The sequence below is a fragment of the Egretta garzetta genome, unplaced genomic scaffold (assembly GCF_000687185.1).
Source record: "Egretta garzetta isolate BGI_Z169 unplaced genomic scaffold, ASM68718v1 scaffold273, whole genome shotgun sequence".
Lineage (NCBI taxonomy): Eukaryota > Metazoa > Chordata > Aves > Pelecaniformes > Ardeidae > Egretta > Egretta garzetta.
Genome location: NW_009259236.1, coordinates 307,195 through 334,188, shown reverse-complemented (window position 1 = coordinate 334,188; position 26,994 = coordinate 307,195). Strand labels below are relative to the sequence as shown.

General features: G+C 37.0%; 1 protein-coding gene across 1 annotated transcript in view; it reads left to right on the top strand.

The window, feature by feature from the left end:
* ATRNL1 (attractin like 1) overlaps positions 1-26,994 on the top strand; it is a gene marked incomplete at both ends in the record, with an annotated part of 304,322 nt that overhangs the window by 36,719 nt on the left and 240,609 nt on the right. Inside the window, 6 exons of the mRNA XM_009635895.1 lie at positions 5,014-5,097; positions 7,155-7,268; positions 8,137-8,265; positions 11,339-11,547; positions 22,816-22,990; positions 24,084-24,171. Coding sequence (XP_009634190.1) covers positions 5,014-5,097; positions 7,155-7,268; positions 8,137-8,265; positions 11,339-11,547; positions 22,816-22,990; positions 24,084-24,171 — 799 coding nt within the window. The remainder of the gene's footprint in view (positions 1-5,013; positions 5,098-7,154; positions 7,269-8,136; positions 8,266-11,338; positions 11,548-22,815; positions 22,991-24,083; positions 24,172-26,994) is intronic.

Sequence of the window (26,994 nt, the reverse complement as noted above, 5' to 3'; positions counted from 1 at the left end):
GCACAAGATCTTGAGCTAGAAAGATTGCTCCTACTTGTATTTATGAAGGGTTTGATCTTGTAACTTTGAAGCACAGTTATTTATTTTGCTTTTTTTAATAAAACAAATTTTCATAAAAGATGAAAAGGAGATGGAGCAAAACTTTGCAACAATGAAGAGAATAGTCCTTGACTGACACACAAATACTGATATTGAGATGAATCCATATAGCTAAATATGCTCTGGATCTTATATTCAGATATAGCTGAAGTAGGAATTGCAAAGTAATCCAGCTTTTCATAAAATTCTGAAATGTGACACAGTAATGTATAGATAAATGAACCTCTCCATAACCCCTTCTTTTATTTAACGGTGAATCTTTGTAATATTATGAATGTGCCTTATGCTTTGTTTCTTCTAATATCACCTGTATTATGAATCAGACCTCCGTCTGTCCCTCTACCAGCGGTTTTGTGGTTCTTCACGTTCTGCTGGTGACAGAAAATATCCAATGACTTCTCTGGTTTACATTAGTGCCCCTTTCTACAAGATTGGACAATACTATTCTTTTACAAGAAGATACAGGAGATGACAGCACTGCATTTTCCACAGATCTATAAATATTATAGCCAGGAAGGGCCATTTTAATATCCTGCTCTGACGTCTTATGCATTGCAGGCCATAGATTTCATCTGACGACTCCTTCATTTTAGACCAATAATTTCTGACTGAACTAGAACATAGTTCTCTCTTTTTTCTTTTTTTTTTCCTCTTTTTTTTTTTTTCTTGAAATACGTTAGACTTGATTTAAAGTCTCCACAGTGGTAAATATAAAGGTTACCAACTCTGAATTCTAACTCAATTATATTTGCCGTTATTTTATAACAGGTTAATATTCCAGGGGAATATAAATTTCCCTTTGTTTTATGTTTTGGTTGCCCTGTGTTGACTTCAGCCTTTAGCCCTCGCATTTCTGGTGCATGTCTGTCTGCTGGATGAAACAACCTATAGTGTCACGTATCTTTCACCGATCAGCTTGGTGGGCGACTAATCTGTCACTGATGCTTCTGAATGCCTTTAACTCTGCTGTGCAGCATCCTGACTTCTTTCTGTAATGTGGTAAATCTGTTTTACAGTATGCAGGGAAGGGAAATGTTCTCTTGGCGCTCATTCTTTATAGGTTTTGATTATAATCCTGCGAACTAAAAAAATATTGTTGTGTTTATGAAAGCTGGCGTGCAATTTAAAATGACAATATACAACAGCAGCTGCTCCCCTGTGCATTCTGTTTAGAAAGCTGGAGTCTAGGTGTGATAAACCAGCAGCGCTTAAGCAAGCCACACAAATTGTTCTGGCCGTCCCCTCATCCCTGAAGCTTTCCCAGCAATGAGCAGGGAGTGGGGTGCAGCATGTAGGCATCGTTCTGGCTATTCCACCTCTGTGACTAAAGAGTGTGGCTTTTTTGGCTCATTATGGTTCATCTGGATTTTGATTATTTGAGAGGATCACTGTTAGTCACAGAGCAAAACTATGTCTGCGAATATCCAGCATTATATGATAGAGCATATTGCCCTTGATTTGGTAAGAGGTTATGTGAAAGTAGTACTGCTTATCTATGTGCTCTTTAGGAGATTGGGGATTTGATAATGTTTGGAAAGAAAAATGATACAGAAAAGTTCTTGGTATGACTCAAGAAACTGAAAGTAATACCTCTCTGTCTTGCTATTTTAAATAGAACAGCCCCTTTACCTTCCATTTTCCACAACCCTTATTACAAAGCAGTGTCACACTATTATTTATTCTTCACTTTTTTTTTCAGCGAAGTGCAATAGCTGCTTCAAAGGCTATCTGCACTTCTGAAAGAAACTATTTATCAAAAAATTATCAGCCTAGGTGAAAAGGGAAATTGTTTGCACTTTACTAGTGCCAAAGGGCTGAACTAATAAAAACAACTCTTGTAAGTCACCTCCGTTGCATTATACAACTACTAAGGCAGCAATGGTCATGACTGCAAATGAATACTTACGATATTTCACAATTCTTACAGTAAAATTAATATTCTGTGACTTGCTATATAAGACTTTACATGTGCATATAAGCCATGTGACATCACTAAAATTATTTTGATTGGAATTTTATTCATCGCTGCTTCCTCTTCCAAAAAAATGAGTGCCTTCAATCTAGCACACACTCAAACATGGGATCTGCTCCTGTAATCAGCTTTTCTGAGGTTCTGCTAGGGGCCAAGCATCAATATTGGCTTGATTTCAAAATTGGTGGTGTGTGACTCAGACCTCTAAGTTGATATTATGTTCAGCATTGTCCAGACAATGTAATTATTATGTAGAGATGCTAGAAATAACCCTGAAAAAACCTATTTCTTGTGTATATAAACATGAAAGTATACCTTTACCTAAAGCTGATACTTCTCAACAAAAATAAATATTGTAAACTTAAACTGCATGTGTCTCTTGCTTTCTTCAAGCAACAGTTTCCCGTGGTCGGGCACTGATTCACACGGGAGCACCTGGCAGGATGGGCGTTAGCCCGTGGCCATCGCTGCGGCTTCTCCAGTGTGCAGCAAGGGAGGAGTGGGAGCCGTGCCGCTCCTCATTCATTGCTTTCCTTATGAGCTACACCAGCGTTTGCATAGCACTTACAGGAACCCTGGCTTTTGGGGAGTGGGGTACTGCAGCATTCAGACCAGGTCAATGCATTGGGTTTTATTAGGGAAATTTCTCTCAGCTGTCAGCTGACTGAAGTATATGGTGGTTTGTTTTTATTTTTTTCCCCTCCCAGTCTGTAGCTCATCTTACCAGCTCTTTATCTGCTTTTGTTCTTTTTATGCAGAAACATAAAATATGTTATTGATACTGCTTTTATGCTTTGGCAATGTTTTGAACTACAATTACTTGGACAGCTCCCCATATTAGAGAGCATTGTCCCATTTCATCAAAAGGAAAGCATGGGTAAAGATCTTCATTCAAACCACCAGTGACTGGAAGAGAGTGGCTTACGATGTGCCTAACAAACTGATGCCTGTTCTTACAGGACAGGGGAAGGAACTTTTTAAAAACTTCAGAGTTTGCACGGACCTTGTCTCATAAATTCTTCTTTCTTGCTCCCTTGTTTTTATTTCCTTTCCACGTGTTTATAGTTTTATGTTTGGAATTAACAAACCTCTGTTACTAAGTATGCAATTAGTGTTTGATATGAGTTCTAATGTAAATAATTTGCAGTAGATGTGGTAGTGACTATTTTTTAAATTGGAGTATACAGCTTCAAAGACAGTAGGATACCAGACACTGAATTCCTGTTCAGCTAGATTCCTGGTGAGAAAATTTAGCCGTGACTTGGTCAGCTTGTTGAGCATTGCCTCTGGACTTAGATCTAGTCTACTTACTTACTAAAAAAAACCAGAAACAAAATAGAAAAACCCAACTGCTCCTTTTTTGTTATTCAGTGATACTTACCCTTAATGATTCTCTTTCCACACTACAGTGAAAGGAATAAGCGTTTCTTAGTATGCGTTTATATTCTTTATCATTGTTGTAACATTTTAAGAAGTGGGATGGTCAGTTTTCCCAGTGGAGTGAGGCTGCGAGAGATGAGTGTTAAGGCCTGAACTACAGAACATAATCATAAAGTATGCAGAAAATGGGGTAAATTAGTGAAGTTACAGTGTGCTGAAGATACTAAGCTCTTTCGGAAAGCTTTTATGTTAATAGATTATTGAATTTCATCTGCTATTTTATCACTCTATATAGATTAATGTGAAGTAATATATATGAACAGAGGAAAAAGATTCTATTTCTACATTAAATGAATTTCTATATGTAATGAATCTTGAACTATATTATCACTCAGAAAAAAGTTATAGCAGCTAGTTGTGTTTAAAATGTCAGCATAGTAGTTGTTGAAAGAGCAAATATTAAGATGGGAATAGAGAACAAAGTGGAAATAATTATTTTGCTATTGTACAGATTCATGGTTCACTTGCATCTTGAATACAATGTGTTGATCTCTATGTTGCATTTCAGAAAGGGTATGGGAGAATAGAAAAGATATATTACAGGCAGTGAGCAAGGATTTCTCGGGTTGGAAAAGGGACAGTGGAGAGAAGGGAGGGAAACAACACAGATCATTACGTTTTGAGTGGGAAAAAGCACGTGAATAGGGTACTGTTGTTTATCATCTCATCCAATACCAGACCTAAGGATGTCAGATGAAATTGCCAGGAGGTAGGCTCAGGACAGAAACAGTTGAGATGTCTCTTCAGATATGTGTGCAAGTCATTCCTGCAGGACGTTCTAGATGCTGTAAGTTTGCATGAGTTTACATGGGGAAGCTCTTGGGAGAAACGTTAACCCCAAACCAATGCAAAGGCACACCCTTGGGCCGAGAATGTCCCTGAGCTGCAAGTCATTGAAGGTGGTGTAACGCTACGAGGAGTAACAGTAGGGGATTAAATTCTTTCCCAGGTGTCCACTGTAAGCCACTGTCAGAGACAGGGTACTGGGTGAAGTCAGCATCTTGGTCTGACCTTTTATAGATGTTCGTATGTATTTTATTTAGTTTCTGCATAGTCCAGTGTTGTGCTTTCCCATATTTTATCACTGACCAGGAATAAGAGAGGGACAAGCTGGCACATATGCTTATTTGAATTTATAATTTATGCCTCAATTTCTCTTGATCTAGAACAGTTTTCCCAGTGCTGCTGTAGTCCAATTTCAGAAGTAAGATGTAAGACAATGGCAAAAGAAACAAGCAAACCAAACCAAAATACTTCTAAACAACACCTGCCTTTACATTGGCTTGGATCCATGTTGTGTGGAGGATAATTTAAATTATATGTAGTATTTGCTTGCTACTGAATTAGAAAAATTAGAAGTCTTGTGATTGCGTAGGGGAAGAAAGCAAATAAATGATATAGAATAACCAGAATTCTAGTTTCTAGAATCTATTGGCATGTTGATGATATGTGTTCTGTTGTGTTGTCTCTGGTTTATTACAGCACTGTTTTTTGTCTTGTAGGTTAACAGAACCTTCTGGATATTTAACAGATGGACCCATAAATTATAAATATAAAACTAAATGTACATGGTTAATTGAAGGATAGTAAGTATTTATTTTCATAGCTTTAATTTTCTGACTGTTTGGTATTGTGTATTCTAGAGATCTAAAGAACTCCTCAAGTAGAAACTGCATCTGGATACAATATAAACAGTTTTGGGATTTTTGTTTGTTTGTTTTGGTTTTTGTTTAAATGTTATAAAGATTTAAAAAAAAAAAGTTGAAGTAGGATTTTCAGGATTGCTCAGAGTTGGCTAAATTCCATTCCCATTCAAATTGCTGGCAAAAGTTAGGCTGACATTGGAATTTGGCCAGCACTGCAAGCTCTCAAAACCCTATGATAAATTTGTTGCCTGTTTGAGTACCTTTATATGAGTTCCAAATGTGGTTACAGAATCCTATTATTTAACTCATTATCTTACTTATTTATCTTCTTTAACTCATATTGGTGATAAATCAGGAATGGCTTCAAGTACAGAGTGCTTCCAGTCTAATGATAATTATTCAGAATTATTTCAGAATTATTAAGTTACATGTTGCTCAAAAGCTTGTGCTTCTATAAAGTATTTTTTTTGCGTTCTCGTTTTTCTCATGTCCTCAATTTTAAAATCACATTGTGCCCACAGTTTAGATATCTCATATCTGTTGCTAATTTTTCATTTTATGCAGCACAGAAACACACAGACATGCACAAAGAAATAACGAGACATACAAACTAATATGACTAACTGTTGAAGGCACAAAATTGTTACATTTCAGTGGGACTTCTCCCCCCCACCCCAATGACGGGTCAGGATTTTGCTGCAGAATTTAGCTAGGTCTGAGTTCTACCAATGTTCCAGAAGAAAATTACCCCTTCTGTATTTCCATATTGTCATAATATCAATTATCTTAGATGTCTGCTCTGTCGCTGCAGTTCAGTAATGATCTGTCTGATCTAATTTTGGTCTGCTTATACGCAGATGGTAATTTAAACACAACAGCAGTAAAGTTACGAGTGGTTTGCAAAATCATTTGAGTAGAACTTTCAATATCTAGGTGACTAGGCTATAGCTGAATATCTTTCTGACATAGCTAGACTAAAAAGAGAATTTTTACCTAAGCTTGTTCAGGAATATTTGTACTGCACTACACTATGCTAAAGTGGAAACATGCCTCAGGACTGTATGCAAACTCTGCTTTGAAGTTGGTCTTCACTCTGTTCCTCCTCTTTGCAGAAGGTGGTAGAGTGGGTAGCTGGAGGAAACGATATGCTGCACAGTATGTGGAAGAGTAATGCAAACCAGTAACAGTGCAAAATGTCAACACACAAGGAAGTCACATATGTATAAAATACTCTCTCTTAAAAAATGAACATAAAACTCTCTCCAAATGATCTCTCACAAATAAAAAAAAGCATGTTTTTTCCAAACTGTCAAACTGCACTCAAGCCTGCCAGTCGGGAAGGACGGGGGGGAAATAAAATTAAATAAAAGAAAATCATCAGTATGTTGCATGGAATATATTTAGGAGTCTGCTAATTTTGTCATACAAGAAAAATCCCCTTTCAGAAATCTTAGTTTCCATCTGGATCTCTGAAAAATTGGTGAAACCTGACTTCCAGTTGTCAGAGTGGTGGGGGTGGTGATGGTGGAAATCTTACACTAATATTGCTTGCTGTTTTAGATTCGTGGTTTAAGATTTTTATTTTCAATAACTAGTATAATATTGGAATGAGGATGACTAGGTGATTTTTTTGTCTCGAAAGACTCTTTAAACACCATAGTTCTGACATTTTAAAGTAAAGCTAGTATATAAAAATGGGATATATTAATTCCTCTAAATTTGTGGTTCTGAATACTGATAAAACCTCTGAACTTAAGTCTCTTGTTAACTTCAGGGATTATTAGACTTGGACTGAAGTTATTTTTAAAGTTTTCTACGATGAAGTGAAATATTTGCTTGTCCTGAATTTTGTTATTTAACTCTTTGAAATGTTTAGTTAGTACTTAAAACGTTTTAATAGAGTTATGCCAGCGTGATCAATTTTGTTGTAAGTTCTTTATCTTACGAGCTCAATACTTCTTTAATAGTGTTTTACATCAATGTTCTTTTTGTTTCAGCCCAAATGCAATACTAAGATTAAGATTTAATCACTTTGCCACAGAATGTAGTTGGGACCATATGTATGTATATGATGGAGATTCAATATATGCACCTTTAATAGCTGTATTTAGGTGAGTGGATTTATTAGCCTTTTAGTAGTCCAAGTACTCATGTATGGACATTGTTAGTTTTGTGGAGAAAAAAAGTAATATTAGAGGCTTCAATTTGTTAAAAAGCTTACTTTCTTTTGTTATTATTGTGGGAGCATGTATGTAAAGTTATATTAAAATAAATTGCAAAACACTACTTTTTTTTGTTAGGTGATGATAGCATAAATCCATGATGTGGCTTGTACTTAACGCTGATGTTGCATGGAGTGTTAATGTTCATAAACAGGCAATCAGAAATGTATTTTCCAGCAGGCTTCCAACAGTGACTCCTGAGTTTTAATGTGCATTAAATGTGGCACTGGTGAATAGTGTCAGTGTCTGATCGTACTTAAGGAAGAATTGCAATCTGTGACTCGGACAATGTTACACTATGTGTAGGTTATAGAAAAAAGGCTGCTAAATACCTTCTACATTTCTGAATGAAGAATGAAGAGGCGTGTTCAGGACATTTGATACAAGGCTATCTTAAGGTCTAATTTTGTAACATGTTTCCTTAGATTGCTAAACTGGGCATCATTGTGACTAAGTCACAGTGGGTAAAATTATCAATTTTTTTCAAAGTTAAAATAAGTTTTAAAAATTATACTAACAGTGCATGCACCCTCAGAATAATCTGATGTGTTATTTTGCATTACTGTGTGAGGGAGGAGGTTTGTTTTTTTTTTTTTTGTTTTCCTGGAAAACCTTACCTTCGACAAGTTTTATATGCTTTTTTTTTTTTTTTAAATTAGATTTGAGTTATCTTGTCTATGTAATTAACAACCAGAATAGCTAACTCCCTCTTTCCTCACTGCCCCATTAGAAACATTATCCTATTTTTCTTTTCCAGTGGTCTAATAGTCCCTGAAGTGCGTGGAAATGAAACTGTTCCTGAAGTAGTTACTACATCCGGCTATGCATTGCTACACTTTTTTAGTGATGCTGCTTATAACCTAACTGGATTTAACATTTTTTATTCGTAAGTGTTTTTTGGTTTTTTTTTAATAAGTAATTACTTTTTTGATTAGACTATATTTTCTTTCAGGCGAATGACAAACCTGGGGAAAGTGTTTATCCATTGATTTTATTCATAATGCAGAGTTATGCTTTGTGTTATGTTTCTAAAACCAGACGGCTGGGGTCGTAATGAGTTGTCATTAAGATACTAGTTTAAAAAAAAAAGAAAAAGAAAACGAGATAAGGTGTGTTGTTCTGAGTGAAGCCACGTGGCCATTCCAAGAGTATGTCTTTCCTATGCCGTATGGAAGTGGAATGTATCCTTTCCAGTATTTACCCAACACGTGTAGTTGTCATATGGAATAGAAGGGAGAAGATATCTGCTGTCATGTCGATTCACTTCTCTTGAGCAAGGATCATCTGTTGCTTGATTTTTCTTGCTGAATATACTTTTATGGCTTTTGACACCTTCACCAAAGTCCTACTTTTACTTTTGTACAAGCCACAAGGGTTTTATTCCATTTCTTCTCTATTTTTTGAGTACTTTCCCCACCTATTGTCCATCTTGGTCCACTTTCTGCCTTCATAGTTCTTATCTGTACTGTCTATCTCTTAGTTTCTCTGATGGCAACGGCTAATCTTTGCTTTCCTCCAATCTGCTTTTCTGTTTCAGCATCTAAAGATGCATCCAATGGATTTGAGCCTTTTCCTTCTCATACGCACCAGCTGTTGATTGCAGCTTCTGTCTCATTTGGGACATGCTTGCGACACATGATGCGGTGTCTCTTTATACTGGATGCTTTGGTTCAAGAGGGAATGCTTGGTCCTGTTGGACCTGTTTCTTCATGTGATAGTTTTCTCATGATTGAAGATATTCTTGTTCCTTTCTTTCAATTTGTTCAGATTCTGAAATGCCAGTTTTTGGGATGTGGTGGCCAGCACTGCACTTCAAATGTAGAAGTACATGTAATATTTTTGTCATATTCTTCATTAATGTAAAATTCCTATTTGTGCTTCTGACCATAGTTTCACTCCTGGCAGAGGGCTTTGTTAAATTGTCTATGGAAAGATTGTTCCTGTAATTTGCAGCAGTTTGCCTACCTTTTACCAGATAGTAAATAGCTATTCAGAGTTTGGGAAACCTCACTAAGTATATTGTATTGGAAATGGCAGTCTAGAAGACTGGGTATTTTTAATTTTTGTCAGTTGATGTCAGTAAAATGCAATCACCTGGCAGACTCCTCTACTGTAATTGGATACGTTTTTCAGTTATCCCTGAAGCTTTTATTGCACTTTTTTTATTTGTCTTGGGAGCAAATGGCAATGTGACATGGCATTCTTAAGAAATGAGTGTATGTGCTCTGCATTCTTTTATGACATGGTAATGTGGTGCATGCTACATATCATTACCTAATTTTTTGGAAGATTTAAAATGAAAAAACTGCCAGTTTTATTTTAATTCCATTACATATATAACTCACAAAATTTTATGTACTGTGTTCTTCTGTTTCTTCTATTGCATTGGCTACTTTTAAAATATTTTCTTTTTAAGTCAGCCAACAGTAACTCTCTTTATGCTAAAAAGTACCTACGATTGCTTTTTATGGCTGCATTAACTTTTTTTTTCTGTCACTGATCTGTTGCACTCTGCTTCTGTTACCGTCTTTCTGCCTTGGTTTGGTAACACAAAGCAGTTTTTGACTTCATCTTTGACTTCATCTTGATGGACCACTCGTGTTCCTTTATTTTGGGGAAGACAAAAGCACTGCATCTGGGCCTAAAATGCCATGCCAGTTGCAAACAACAATAGTTACTCTGGAAGGTAATAGTTACTGCTGGAAAGACTTAACTGTTCACCTTCCTGCAGGACACTCTCCCTGTGAAGTCAGGGCAGAGGTTCCTCACAGCTGTGGTATACAGCCGTTAATGCTATCAATGGTTTCAATACCACCTGTGTACTAGGCAAAACCCCCAGGACATTTGTAGTTCAGAAGTGGATTTTTTTTTTTTTTTTTTCCTGTTGTGTAACAGAATCAGTCCTCCAAGGTGTGAGTCTTTAGCAAATAAAAACACATCTTCTGACTGTCCTACCACAGCTACATTTGGCCAAAGGCCCTAACTTTTTCCATTTGTTCTTCCTTTGGTAAGAGCAAGTAGTAACAATTGTTTCACAGTTTCAACCCAACCCTTTGCTGTGAGTCATCAAAAAAGATTTCATATCCTTTTTGGATTTCATCAGGCACATACTGCCTGGAGACCCATATTCTGTTTGTGGAAACTCTTGGACCCATATACTTCAATGTCCTCCATCCCTCCTCATCTCCAAGGAACTGCCTGCATTTCTGGAACCAGTTTGCATAATTTTGCCATCCAGTTGCCTGTGATCTCAGTGTTTAGTAGGGTGTATCACAGAAATGCTAACTCCCATAACAGTCACAGACTTCTTCTAGCCTGATGTTTTGCCTTTTTGCATCTCTGAGTACAAAGTTAAGGAGGCAAGATTAAGGTGGCTCAGTTATTAAGGTTTCAGAGCACAAAGTGCTACCTGTGCATACTTTCAAGAAGATATTAGCTGTATTGTACTTGTTCTTGCTCAGTTTTTCCAGTTTTATTCCCCTTGGATGTTAGACTTACACTGTTTTGTAGCATGGACCAAAGGCACTCAGGAAAACCCTTTGACTGTATGGTGGAGAGTGTAAGGGTTACTGCTTACAGTCACTTCCAGTGCGGATGTTCCTGGAGATAAGAGGCATTTGAAGGGACTGACTAGAGTGCTTATACTGGAACATAAGACAAAATAGATGGTGATCTGTCCAGGCAGGCCCTGTCCTTCTGCTTAATGTCAATACTTCTTGGTAAAGTACAAGATGTTTGTGATCCTAACTGCATCACGGACTTGGTAAGTAAGACTGAATGAATACCTTTCAGCTCACTTGCCTTTAAAATCATAATTAAACTTGTGTTTTATCAATGCATAGAAAACTTCCAGGAAAAAATGTACTTTATCTAACAAGATGTTGGAATACTGTCAGATAAAACCCCTGTCATCAACTCTTGGCTTGTAATATCCCTTATTTTACATATTTTTCTTCCAGAATTAATTCTTGTCCTAATAACTGCTCAGAACATGGGAAATGTACAACCAGTGTGTCCGTACCAAGCCGGGTGTACTGTGAGTGTGACAAGTATTGGAAAGGAGAAGCCTGTGATATTCCATATTGTAAAGCCAACTGTGGCAGTCCAGATCATGGGTACTGTGATTTGACAGGCGAGAAGCTGTGTGTTTGCAATGACAGCTGGCAAGGTAAGCTTTTTTATTTGGTGTCAAGTTAATATTTAAAAAAGAACTGCTTTTAATGCATCCTATCTAGTATGAAAATTAGGTTCTTTAAAGAATAAGCATAAGTGAAAAATTAACTTCTGGAGTCAATTTTTATGTAGACCTAGATGTGTGTACTTTAATGACATAAAAGGCTCCCAGCTTTGATATTTTCTGTCTGAAGATACTGTGGAAATATCTGACCTAAACTTTCTTGTGGTGGGCATTTTTCTTTTTGGATCATTAATTTGAAAAAATAATGGTAGTAATTACTCAAGAGTTGTGAGCACTTCTGGAGTCTAAGTTCCTCCATAGCCTAATTTCCTACTCTATTAATTTTTTTTAATGTCTAGATAGATTTCATTTTCTTCCGCCCTTTCTTATTGTCACATCATCACATCATATTTTTAGTGCTTCATGAAGTATTCACTGTCTGGTTTTTAGTTGTATGTTATTTGTATAGTCTCTCAATGAAAAAGGAAGGTAGGTCTTTCTGTAGCGATGATACAAGAACGTGTATGTGGACGCGTACTGTGGAGTTACGCGTGTACTGTAAACATGTGCTGTAGTTTTACTCCCAGTACCACGAATAATTGTTTCTTAGTAGAGGTCAATTACTTAACATCCTAAATGTCTAATTCACTTACTATAATTATGTTAGATGTTTGTGAACTTTTTCTTTTTATCCTTTACCATTCCTATTAAAAGTCTCAATTGGATTAGCTTGCTATGCATTGAAATTGCCATTCTTCTCTTAAAAGAAATACTAAAATGCCTCCAGATTACTTAGCTGATATGCCCTCCTCCCATTACTTCCTGCTCTACTTTTGTTTAATTGCTGTTTTTGCATGTCAGAGGAAGTGACTTTTTTACTTCTATTAGCTGTCGCACCTATTAGACCAAAGACACCATGAGATTTAATACATTTATCTTCTTAATAATTAATGAAGTTATTCATTAAAAGGCAGTCAGTGCACTCGCAGAAAGGAAGTGGGTTGGCAATATGGTCGTTGAATGGAAACAGTGCAGACTTTTTACTGAGTCCTCCAGAACCTTTCATGATTGTGTTGCACAAAAAAAACCCCTGAAAGATTAATCTCTGTAAGGAAGTTGTGAATAGAACAAGAATATCTCCCTTTTATATGTGCATTGATTCCTTGCAATTTCAAATCACTGCGTACAAAATGGGGGAAAATCCCAAATCTTTGGAAACACTTTTTAGGCTACACCTTCATTTATAGTGCTATAATCTTCATTAAAAGTTTTTAGCATAAAATAATTCTAACTTTCACTGTTAGTACGTTTTCATCTAGCACTTCTGTGCATGGTAGCTTCCTGTTCTTTCCTACAAGTAAGTAGGATTATATAATAATTTGCTTAGATGTTCCTTGGGTTTTCACCAAACCTGCGTAGTTTTCTTTTTTTTTTTTTTTTTTTTTTTTATTTTGTGCCAGATAAGCTGGCTTGCCTACACAACTATTTTTCCTTGTTAAAGATAAAACAATACCAGACTTTTCTTAAGCTCTCTGGGAGACTAATTGCTTCTCTGTTCTATTTATTTATTTGCATCTGTATACTCTCTTTATAGTCTCTACACTGACAGTATCTTCTATGTAGGTTATTTGCGGTGCTGGCACCGTAACTGTTTCTACTTATCTTACTGCTCTAGTTTCTGTGATGGTTTTATTGTGTTTGGTAGTTCAAACCAACTGGCTAAAGTAGGGTCTTGATTTCTATATTTTTGAAAAGAATGTTATGATTTTTTCACTTTTTTTGAGTATTTTTAGTCCCTATATTTAAAAAAGAAATCATTGGACTGCACTGATTGAGATTCACAACAGATAATATCCACGGTTCAGAACAGAAAAAAGGGTCTTTCGTATTTTACAACACATGAGGTTTCTTTCTTTTACAATGGTGACATCTTGTGGATACTGTGGAAGAAGCATCTCTGAAGAAAATTTCGCATTCAGAACAAATATTCTGACTGTATTCTTTGGGATGGAGTAATTGTTTTGAGTAAAAAGTAGGGTCCTCTTGCTGTTAGATACATTTAGTGGAAGAAGAATGTTGTAGATGTTTGCAGTTAGCTGCTAGTCGTACAAATATAGAATAATGCCATGACAATAAAAACTTTTAGGCTTGGAAAGCAAATAATAATAATAGTTTTATTTCTAACAAAAAGTACACTTAACAAAAATGTATATGTTAAATGTACTCTTTGTTAAAAACAAAAGTCTTATTTTTAATAATGCTAATAGTGTTTAATAATGTTAAATGTTTCTGAGATGATTGGTCTTCGAAGTACATACAGGAATAAAATTTAGTATTTACTTGAAATCTGGTAATTTAAAATATTCAGGCAACTTAAAGGAGGCTGAAGCTTTTCCTGAAGAGTGATTCCTTTTATGAGTACCACATCATATTACGCTGTCCCACTGTTGTGGGGGTACTCTAAAGCAGAATGTGTCGATGCCTGCTGATACAGGCTGTGGGTATAACTCCTGGAGGAAAAAAAGATGTCTTAAAACTACCAACTTGCTCTCTTTTTCTTTGCTAGGCACAGATAAAAAAGAAATGGGGACTTGACTGAGACAAAAGTGGTGACTTTTGCACTATTTGACCTGTTTAAGAAGTTGAAAAGGTAGTTTATAGAAAGATGTTACCTTTTTGCCAAATAAGTGTTTACAGCCAGCAAATTCTCTTTCATACGAGGAACAGTGTCTTGGATTGTCTCAGGCTGTACGTGAGCAGAGAAGATTTCATAACAGTTAACTTCTGTAACAGGGTTAAAAATGCAGGGTGATTGGAAAGATTGTAAACAGTTCCACATTTTTAAAAGGGTTAAGTGGGCTATCTTTGGACATGCTGAAAATATTGCTAACTACTATGAATGTGTTGTATGCTTTTTAAAAGTAATATTACAGGTCTTGTTGATAGACATGTCCTTTGATTTCTTCAAGGAGCTTGATTTAATACCATGTAAAGAAAATAACTAGCATGCCACATATTAAATAGGTTAAAGACTGTTTTACAAGAAGGAATTCAAAATATAGCTGCCTGTAAGTTAACAAGATTTACTGTGTGGTAAATAAAGGAAGATAGTTTCATTTTAAAGAGCTATAAATCATCCAGTTCAAAGTCATGATTCAGAAAATTGTCTTAATATCACTTAACGTAAAATGATCTAGGAACAGACTGCAGGCTGTATCGGCAAATGAAAGGCTGTCTGAGAAGGAGATTGTTAAAAGACTTGCAAATCACTGTAGGTAATAATTTTCACATGAGCAATTATGAGTAGCGAGCAAGTGAGCCATTCTCCAAGATGGGCATTTGGGAGGTAACATTGGGTTATAGTGTCCAGTTTGGGGATTGGCACTTTAGGGAGGAGTCTAAACACCAGCGAGAACTCAAGTTGTGCCACAAAACTGCTATGCTTACTAGGAAACAGCCCTGTGATGGGAAGATTAAGGAGTCAGTGGTGACTCTAATGCTTAGTGGGAATCCTTGCTGAGAGCCCCTGTTCAGGCATGGTATCTCCCTGATCCAGTGTGATGTGGAGATGCTCTTGGTGCCGGTACCTTTCGCACTGGGTGCAGGAAGAAAAAAAGAGTTAAGACTGTTGAATTTAAGAGAAACTTTATTGGTACTTTGATCGTTGAACATCAGTACTGCAAGTGAAAAGGGGATCTAATAGGGAGGAATTTCAGGGTGTGTTTACATTAGTCTTTAAGAGGATCAGTAGGTTACCTTCGAAACAAATCTGATCCTCCACACGTACTCTGTTTTGGCTTGCATTGTGAGGTGGTTTCTTTTAGATGAAACCACACCAGAAGGGGAGCTCCAGGGTTGCACATAATGCACACCAGCCACAAATGGGCACTCAGTCCTAAAAATCAGATCTAGCCCAAAGTTAAAACACCAATAAAAATTCTGGAATACGTATAGTCAGTTGTTTCTCCCTACAGATCTGCTCCTAGCAGATAGAGAAGTAGCAGAAGACCAGGTTCTGAAATGAAACTAATTAACTTTGAAATAAGTCTATTAGCAATTTGGGCAGCTTGAATTTTGTAACATCTCTCTAGGGAAAAATGAGCCTTTATGTGTGGGGAAAAAAAAGTACACAGGGTAACAGGAGTGCTATGACTGCTGCACTGTAAAATTCAGTATTTTGCCTTACTCATTACTATGGCATTTATTCTAAAAGCATCTTGAATATGGCCAGAACTACTATGTCAAAATGTGTCTATACTTGACTTAGATTATCCCGAACGGACTAACAGAGTTGAGTTCATTCTGACTGCTTCAGTTGGAAGGCTTTGCTTGTTTGGCCTGCCCTATTCCTCAATGCTGAGATTTAGCAAAGCTGTGCTTGTGTGGTGGTGGTTTATTGAAACCGGTGGAGAAAGTTTGAGATGTGAGCTCAGGCAGTGGCAGTTGAAATACAATGCCGGAAAGAGCTTGTGCCGAATGATGAGAGGTCTGAAATCTAAGATCTTGGCCTGTTGTGCCTGGATGTTCTTGAACAGAAAGCATACAAGTAAGTATTTTCAGAGAAGAGGACCCATGATGTAATATTTGCTTTGGACAAACCTGGTTTTGGAAGGAAAAAAAAATCTAGAAGTGGGTGTTTTACAACTGTTCTGCCCTGTGATAATCCCCTCTTTGTCTAGATTTGACTTTCCAGGTTTTCTCCTGGCCAAGTATCAATTCAGTCAGCAGAACCTGCAGTTTTACAGTCTGGGAGATGTCTTGTTAAATATATGTGCATTAATACTATATATGCATATAAAACAACAAGCTCAAGGAATCCTTTCCTCCCCCAATTTTAAGTTAAAATCGAATTTCTGCGCTCCCTGTTTGCAGATTTCATTATGTATGTTGTAGAAATGGGAGTTTTCTAATGAAATTTTGCATTTATGGAATTCATAGGAAGAAATTGACTTAACATGAATGGTTATTTCATATATACTAGAAACATGTTCTTCAATTTTATGTTCACATCAAATTTAATAGTCTGTTAAGCATCCTTGGAGGACTTTGTGCAATTTGTAAACAAAATATAGCTATCATAATTAGAAGTCTAGTGTCTGAAAATTCTGGGTGAGAAAATTAAGTAGCCTTATTGCAAAAGAACATCACAGGTAAATGAAGAGCCAACTTCAGTTTTAAATATCTTTGTGGTGTTATCTGATGACCAGTGAAAGCAAGTTTAGTAGAATTCATTGGATTCACTTCAATAACTGGTTGGCTGCATTAAAATGGTTGATAATGCTCTGTATGTGCAATTAGGCTGAGATTTAGGGAGTCCCCTATTATTTGTGAGTTTTAATGAAAAATGTAATCCATTAAAAAAAATCTATGACTTTCTAAATACTTATTTAAAATACATGCACATAAATGTAGAAAGGTAGAACATGCAAACACTTGATTCAACTAATGAATGAATGCAATACTATATCCTGAGCACAAGAAGGGGATAGATAGTGCTGATCTCCCTGATAAGGGATGATATTAAATTTAGCTCATTATCTGTAGCACCTTTAAGAATAGGAAGAAAGTGATTCAGGCAGCTTAAAACTTGTTAGCTTGATTTCAGCAGCCTGTAAAGATTTAGACCATAGTTTGAGGAAAGAAATAATTAAAGATATGGTGTGACTGAATAGTGAAACGTTTGAAACGTGGATTTATCAATGTAGTTCATACTGAAATAATTTGTAAGAAAAATGACAAGAAAATGCAGTAAGTTTTACCTGAACCTTGGCATCTGATGGTAGGAAATCACTGAAACTGAAGAAGTCAGGGAGTACGTAAGGGAACAGTAGGGGGAACACAGCTTGTTAATAGTGAAATGTGAGTGGGTGTGCTGAACAAGTAACTTCGGGTGGAAAGTTATCAGTACTACTTAAAGACTGATTTTGGGACTGATCTCATTACATAATTTTTATAATCTACTCATAAGACTGCTAATGAAATCTGGTAATACAAAGGTGGGAGTTACTTTAAATATGAAGGCGGACCAGAATATCCTGCAAAAAAGCATTACAGTAACGTGTGGGATGTAATGACTTCAGTATAAATTGTAAATTCATATGTTTAGGGACTAAAAGTATTAAGAACTTGTTTTACAATTTTGGATTGAAGTGTGGAAGGTGACGTGGGAGAAAACTTGCTTGTCTATCTCAATTAGAGTATGAACTAATTCCTATTCTTAATTTTATGTACTCTATGAACTATAGGCTGTAAAGTGTCAAGTGCACTAGTAGCATGATCAGTCACAGAATCTACAGTTAAATATATGAAAACTTTAGTTCTATATTTCATTTTTGTTACTACACTTTCATGAATACGAACTGAAATGGGCTCAGAGGGAGAACCGTTAGGATGCTCAGGGCTATGGAAGGTACTAACAGAGCATGGTTTGTTTAAACTGGTAAAATGGAGGCTGGGAGGGAATAGCGTTGCTGTTTATAACCACGTGTGGGGTGCATAGACTTAAAAGACAGACCAGCTCTTTAAGTCCAGTGATGTCGGTGCTGGTAGAAGAATAATTGGGGTAACTGCCCATCAATGCATCTAGCTTGAAAATTGGAAGGAGATGTTTGACTATTAGAGCTGTAAAGTTTTCTAAGAGTTGCTAGCAGAGATAGGCAGCTTGATATCCTGCTGGCATTAGCATGGAGTCTCAAAATCTCTAATCTGGTGGGTACTGTCAGCTACTGCTAATCTGGAAAGTCCCTGTCTCTTTTAGAGAGTAAGAAGCAAAACATTTTTTTGTTTAATATTAAGATGAAAATTCTCATGCAGCGTCTCCTAAAGAGAATATTTGTGCTCAGTCATGAAAGACTAGGAAAACTTTCCATACCTTGTGCTTCCAGTAAAGAATGCCATGGCATCAGGCCTTGTTTTTCTGTACCAGCCTAGCTGATCTTGAGTTTGAGACCTGAAGTCGAACAGTTGCAGGGTGCTATTGAGTTGAGCAGAGCAGTGGCAGTGCAGCCCTTCTGGCTTGCCTGCTCAGACTTACCCTGCCGACTCCCCAAGGCCAGATCGCCCTTGGATGATCTGCTCTTCCTGGCTGAGGAAAGAAATGGGACAGAATAATAGCAACCAGATGGCATTTCGAGAACTGCTATAGCTTGTGTGCATTAGGATTTCTGGCTGTTCCATTCATGGAGGAGGCTGAGCCCTGGCACAGCTTGCTACCATGCTGCTTTAGCTGGAGATCTATCCAGGATCTCTCTGCCTACCATTAAGTCTCATTTGGAGCAAGGCTGTTTGCAGGAGGGGGGGAATAATACATCCTGTATGGATCTTGCGGGGCTGTGCAGTGGCAGTGTAGAATACTCTAATACACCTATTAGAACGCTGGTAAGCCATTCTTGAACAACATTTATCTTGTCATTTACGTAGCAACTTTGTATTTTTATGCAGTTACTGTCTCATCACTTTCCTGTAAGAAAAGTGATTTACTGCTTGGTAAATGTTCCAATAGAATTTTTATTGAAAGTATATTCAGATATATTATCTTTCCTCAAAAATATTTTTCAAAATTTCAAATTCATTATCATATTAAGATTTTATTGCGTACTTTAGAATAGTAATGCTGAGTTTGTATTTTTGGTGGTTGAAAAATTATGTTAAAGCAATAATTCACAACTCAGATATCAAACAAATACAGAATAAATAACAACAAATACTTTATTTAAATGCTTTGTATGGAAAACAGGACTGTGACATTTATATTCAAGACATCAATACTTCTGTTTTTTTCCTGTGATCCCTAAGGAAAAGATTAGGGTTGAAGACAGTAGATGATGTTTTCTCATTAGGTAGAAATTGATCTTATGACTTGAACTGCTGGAACAGATTGTTACTTTGGCAGTTCATGAAACTCCTCAATAAATAGAAATTAGATTCCTTCTCTTGTGTGGGTAAATCGCTTTTTTAAACCTATAGAATTTTTTCCTACCTTTGAGGATAACGTAATTGACTTCCAGTTCAGGTTTATAAAGTTGTTTGCTGGTTTTAAAGCTTTTATTTTTTTTTTTTTCCCTCAGTGGATTGAGTGACACATTAAGAAGATAAGACAGAAATCCAATTTTAAATAAATGGAGAAAAATCATATTTGCATAGAAAATAATAAAACATATTTTTCAGTATCTTTGTTCTGCAGCTGTAGTGCTCTACATAAAAGGCATGTATTTAGTGAATGTGATGTTTCTGAAGAGAAAACGTATTTATGGTGAAATAATGGTGATGTTTCCTGGTATATGTATTTAAGTAGGAAAACCCGTAAATGATATTTGTAAGTCCTACATTTACCTTGCCTTTATAAGGCAGTAGCCACACAAAAGCATTTGCTCTTTAAATGGTGCTTCAGTAGAAGTCAGTATTATTCTATTGCTTTGGGTTTTTTCAACTGTATATTCCATTTTGGCACAGATTGTTACATACTGTGATAACTCCATGAATGTTTCACGCTTTCACTGAAGAGGCAGTCCTGGGCATGCAGTCTTCCTTGTGTTGGCACAACCATGTGCACATGGACAAGGTGAAACACGTAAGGGAACACATCCAGACAAAAAGCTAGCCTGGCTAAAAATAAAAGCAAGTTTTAACCTGGATGCATTCCCTCGTCTGGTTCCTGGTGCAGATATGTGAAAACTGGTGCTGGTAGTGATGATAGCTGAAGAGTAAGCAGCGAGGGGAGACCCAGGGTGCCTCTTCTGGTGGCAATGTCAACTGATGTCACTTTAATGCATGTGCATGTCGTGCAGAGAGTATTGATGTGTTCTTTGAAGATCACCTGCTGCTTCTGAAGCTCCTGAGTTCAGGTGTGTCTCCTTAGAATGTGTCCTTCCTCCATGCCAGAACAAGACCTGGGTATGCAGTGTTTCTCCTCTCTCTCTCACCTTTCCTGTTCTTCAGTGTAGACCAGCAATGAAGCACTGAGGCTGTAAGAAGTTGTCTGTGGTGTTACTTCAGTCACTGCTCTGGTTAACAGTATTAAGATTTTTGCATTGCTAACTTCGTTTAAAAAGTTTTTGCTTGTCCTCATTTTAATACAGTCAATGTAATCTAAATATATTTTGGATTTTCTATATGAATTCTTGTGGTTCCCTGTACCCAGAAATGAAACTCTCAAATCAATTGGCATGAGTAGTTCCTGTGTTTTATTCATTGTTTGCCACCAGGGGACACTGTTGACCACTACATTTCTGTGCAAGAATGGTAACTGTAGTAAAAGACATACATGTGTTTTCATTTTATGACTGGAGGCACCGTTTTCATAATTCTAAGCTCCTTCCTGATCAAAGAATGCTTAATCAATTGTATATTTTTAAGCACTTTTAGATTCGAATTAAGTATTTCCTGCAGTGATTTACCAAATCAGAATCTTGCTGAGGTTACAATTCTATTACGGTATCTATAATTGATGCTTAGGAAATAATATACTGAATTGTTCATACTCTCATTAGACCTCATTCAAATACCATTAATCTTTCCCGGGTAAAAGGTATAATGAACAATGGGAATTGAGCGTCTCCATCATTTAATGAATGGAGGATAATTTGGATACAAGTGGACATCATTCTTCCATAGAGTACTAGGAAAAGTCGACAACTGGTTAGGTACAGATTATTTGCCTGTCATTGTGTATAGGAAGAAATTGTAACAAGTTGCCAATATGCTTTAAAATTATGAAATTGATGTAAATTACTTATTTAGTTTATTTAGTAAACTTCAGAAGCTCTCTCTTCTAAACATGTGTCCAGCCTTCTTGACTCAGTGTAAACCTTTGCATCCAGAGCATCCTTTGCCAGGGTTCCTTGCCAAGGAGGGCTGATAACTTCCCTTTATGAAAGCTATACTGATTTTTATAAGTAGAGAGCAATTCTCTATCTATTGACTAATTCTGTCCATTCTTACAGTTTCTGCTGATTTGTCTGGTAGAAACAGAAGCATTGCAGGCTGATTGTCTTCCAGATCTTCCCTGGAACCTTTTTAAAAAGCTGTATGACATTTGGGATGCAGACTAGTTCGGTTTTCTGCGTGTTTGCTTTTTGGCTGTGTGGGGGTGTATTTTGAGTGTGTTTTTTAGCGTGTTATCACTGAGTTTCTAAAGAAGGTTATGCCCAGTCTGACTTCAACAGCTTTGGTTTTTTCTAATGTTCAGTAGCTTGAAGGAAGGATTTACCCCAGTTAAGGCTGAGAGGAACATAACATTGCTTATAATATCAGCATCAAATTACAGAAATAATTTGGCTGTCATACCGTATCTGTATGCCATCACTGATAATAAAAATTTCAATTCCATGATTGGTAATACTTAAAGCGGAACACACTGGTGTCCTAAAAATTCAGTGTTCCCCATCTGGAAATAAAGCCAGTCAGTAATGATGTACAGTTTCTGACAAGAGGCAAAGTTCTGACTATGTCCAGGTTTCAAATACCAAGATTTTTAAGGTTCTTCCAATATTTAGAGCATAAACTAGTGATGAAGAGATCACGTTTTGGTTATTACAGAACAAGTGAAAAATAAATATTTCTGCTATTCATTATTTTAATAATAATATAACTCTAAAATGACACATTTTGCTGACTTTATTTAGCAAAAATAATTGGCTAAAATATGTTCCAAAATAATACATAGTTATGGGTTTTGGTAGATTTGTAGAATCATCTATAAAATTTTATAAAACTTAAATATTCAAATAATTCTTTTTGTAAAGCACTTTACGGTGTATTTTACTCTTGAAAGACAGTGCAGAAATGACATTGGCAAAGGGCATGTTTTGATTCCTGAGGTTTAATATAGTATAATCTACACTGTAACTTAACTTACTCTAGTGTTACTTGCTTTGATGTAGGCTTACTCTGGTTAGTTCAAATGCAGTATAGTTTTTCTCCAGAGGTGACGTGCAGTGTATGCTGTGCTACAGTTTTGACCTATACAGCACCTAAAAATACAATGCATTATGCCTTTCTTTGTGACTCATACAGTATGTTTTCTGAGAAGAATGCAGAAATGTATCATTATTTGAGCTAATCTAATGCTTTCAATTTGACTGACATCCCTTGTCGTCAATTTTTTTCATTGAGCATCTGTTAAACATAAAAGTGTATACTGTATTTTATCAGAATGAGCAATCCTGACATCTGTAATTAAGCCTCCCCTGTTTCTGCTTTATTGGCTTTAACATCCCTGTCTAACAGATTGTACAAATTGCACATTTGTTTACAAAACAGGTCCAGATTGTTCTTTGAATGTCCCTTCCACGGAGTCTTACTGGATCCTACCAAACGTAAAGCCATTCAGCCCTTCTGTGGGCCGGGCTTCCCATAAGGCAGTCCTACACGGGAAATTTATGTGGGTGATTGGTGGATACACTTTTAACTACAGTTCATTCCAAATGGTGTTGAAGTAAGTGATTTCTCCTTTGTCATATCCCTTCTGATGTGGCTTAGGGAAGACTGATCTTACCTGGGAGGTAGCCTCTATCCTGCATTTTAACTGAAAGTTTTATGTGTTTTTAGATTCTTTATTAATGGTGTTATTTTCTACTTGTAATTTTCTTATGCTTAAAAAAAGTTAAAATGTGGCTAATATCGATCTACATGTGATACTAATGTCTAATTTCTTCAGTTTTGTGAAAACTGTTGCTATACTTTGCTGCAAAGCATAAAAATGTTTGTAGTGATAAAACAGTAAAAGCAATCCATGTGCTGATATTTTCAGATAGTACATCTAGAATGCTATTAGTGCTACTGAAGTTAATTACAGGGGACTTCTATTTAATGTGTGCACTTAGTCTGTTGGTGCCCTGCCAGTAGGGTTAGGCAGGTCATCCATATTTCACGTCTCCTTATTTATGGCAGTTTGTATGGTGACCTGTATATATGTACAGGCCCTAAATGTGGTAAATGCAAGCATTAGGATACATTTATTAGCATGTTTACTCTATTTTTGTCTACCTCTTCTTCCACACTTTTGCAATGATCCAAGCCAAAGCCCATCATCTTTGGTGATTTGCTTTTCTGTCTGTCTTATTTTTTTACCTCTCTTCCATGTTGTTGTGTTTTAATACATTAATGGATTAATTGTTAATTAAAATCTAATAGAAATTAAAATCAACCATACATCTGAGAGGGACCTCAACAATAAGTTTTTGAAGTAGTGCAAAAGATTGTGGCACTAGCAGTTTAGCAATCTAGTTTTATAACTTTCATGTAAGTCTGGTGCCTTTTATTACAGTCCTATTTTCTGACATTGTTGATGAGTCCCTGAAAGAGCTGCTTCTGTTTGCATTGATGAGCATTTAGTACACTATCGCTAGTTAGTACGCTTGTAACAGTTAAAAGTGATCATGTTACTGCTGCTAGCAAATTACCACATCAGATAAACAACAGTGACTGATCAAGTGTGCACACTTTGCCAAACAGAAGTTAGTTCGCACATATAAAAGTCCCTATTTCTCAGCAGGTGGAAAATGTTTACTTTTCTATTTCTCTTCTAGCTACAATTTGGAAAGCAGTATATGGAACGTAGTACCCGTATCCAAAGGGCCACTCCAGAGATATGGACACACTCTTGCTTTATATCAGGTTTGGACTCTTCAGCATCCTATTTAATTAACTTCTTTGTGCGTGCTGTTAGTGATCTTAAAATGATTCATCATGAACATGGATTTTGAGGATAATTTAATTTCTAGTCCCTAAGCATTTTGTATTAGTGTCTTCTTCAGTACTTAGATCTATTGCACAATCTTTTTCCAAAAATTGTGCAATACATCTAAGTCACTTATTAGCTGACCATAAACCATTAAAGATAAACCCAGCAATAAAGGGGGGCTAATATAATTGGAACTGAGGGTAAGGCAAGGTGAGCTGGGAGATGAGGGTGACTCCAGCTTGGGCAGTGCCCTTGCTGACCAGGCACTACGCCCAGGGGCTGAGCCCAGCAGGCAGAGCTGGGTTCTGGTAGCAGGGTCCTTTGGTGGTCCCAGACATGGCAAGCGATGAACCATGTCCAGGGACTATCTAGGGAGTCCAGTCAGGAGTAAAAGGAGACAGGACCAGAGACAGGACTGGAGAGAAGGCTACAACCTATGCCTGAGGGGTCCATCCAGGAGATAAGCTACTACAGCGCAGGTCCAGGTCCATCCAGGAGGCGGGATCACAAGCAGCCAGGGATGGAGGGTCCATGGCTGAGCCCTGAGTGAGGCTGGTGAGGGCCATTAATGCCTCTTAATGACCTAAAGCCTGTGACAGTAAGAAATATTTTTTTATTTGTTTTATTGTTCTTGGTAGAGAACCAGACCAGTATTAAGATACAAACTGTTGTTCTATAGTATCATTTTACTGTAAGTTCAAATAAATATGAACTACTGGCAGTTTTGCTTTTGTTGGTATCATGTAGTCTGCATGCTGCTTTCTTTAAAGCAATTTTAAAGGTTTATTTCACTAAAAAAATATAAGAGAAGAAAAGGATTCTTTGTACTGATGGAATATAGAGACAGAAATGATCTTTATTAAAAAAAAAAATAAAAATTGCCTTTTGTTAACTCCTTAGTTTTTGGCTCCTGTTAGTCATGTCTCCAAAATACAAAGGACCAAAAGTGAACGCAGTGCATAATTTAGCCTGGTACAGATGCAAACTTGTTAACTGTAACAGAGAACTACAGAACTGCATCCCACATTTTCAGTTGTTTGTGTAAGACACCTCCAGTAGGGAAGAACAAGAAAGAGGGACGTGGGAGTCCTGGTGGATGACAAGCTGACCATGAGCCGGCAGTGTGCCCTTGTTGCCAAGAAGGCCAATGGTATCCTGGGTGCATTAAGAGGAGTGTGGCCAGCAGGTTGAGGGAGGTTATCCTCTCCCTCTACTCTGCCCTGGTGAGACCCCACCTGGAGTACTGTGTCCAGTTCTGGGCTCCCCGGCTCAAGAAAGATGAGGAACTCCTAGAGAGAGTCCAGAGGAGGGCAACAAAGGTGATGAAGGGACTGGAGCATCTCCCCTATGAGGAAAGGCTGAGAGAGCTGAGCTTGTTTAGCCTGAAGAAGAGAAGACTGAGAGGGGACCTCATCAACACATACAAATATCTTAAGGGTGGATGTCACGAGGACCGGAGCCAGACTCTTCTCAGTGGTGCTCAGGGACAGGACAAGGGGCAATGGGCACAAACTGAAACATAAGAGGTTTCAGTTGAATATGCGGAAAGAACTTTACTTTGAGGGTGACAGAGCACTGGAACAGGCTGCCCAGGGGGGTTGTGGAGTCTCCTTCTCTGGAGATATTCAAAGCCCACCTGGACGATGTCCTGTGCAACCTGCTCTGGGAGAGCCTGCTTTAGCAGGAGGGTTGGACTAGATGATCTCCTGAGGTCCCTTCCAACCCTTGCCATTCTGTGATTCTGTGTGTATCGCATCAGACCAGAGTGTTCATCTAGCCTGGTAACATGTCTTGGGTAACATTGAATGCCTAGGGAAGAATACAAGAAAAAAATGACAAGAACATTGTAGAAGCTTCCTCAGAATACTGTCCTAGTCTGCAGCTGGGATTTTCTAAGATAGGATAGTATTTATGTGGAAAGATTATGAATCCGTGACTTCTATGTTTTCCAAATTTTGTGACCATATATTTATTTTAGCATTGATACCATCCTGTGCGTAAGAATTCCAGTGTATTTTGTGAAGAAAAAACATCTTTTGGGAAAGTGATACTAGATGGTTTAATTTCAATAATCCCTACTTGTAGTATTTTCCATTTATTTTCTCTGTACCACTCATGATTTTCTGTAAGTCCATCATACCCTGTCTCTATCATTTCTTTTTCATGCTGACAATTCCTTGCATTTTTAGTAATCCTCTAGAAGAAAGCTATTTCATACCTTAGATAGCATTGTGCTTCTACCTCTTCTAGTTCTGTTATATCCCTTGTGAGATAGGGGGAATCATAGTCTTTAGCGTATTGGTACCTCAGAGATTGATGTCATAGAATTAATGGTCTAATTTTTTCCTATTCAATTCTTAACAGTATTTTAGCTTTTTGAAAATCTGCTGTTGGCTTTGAACTGATATTTTCAAAGAACTATTAGTTACAACCTCAAGATCACATTCTAGTCCATTCGAAACCTACCACCATATGTACAGACTTAAAATTGTTTTTTTATTCGTATCATCACTTCATGCTTATCTATGTGAACTTTTATTTACCCTTTTATTTGTCCTTGTATTGCGCGTTCAGTATTATGAGATACTTCTGCGATTCTTTGCTTTTCACTATTGTCTCAGCTATTTTGAGTAACAGTATTGCCAAAAACATTATCAGTTTTCCATTCAACCCTGTGCCAGATTGTTTTGAGTATGTTGAACAAGCAAATTCCAATTGTAGATCTCTGTGGGACACCACTAATGACCTCTATTCAT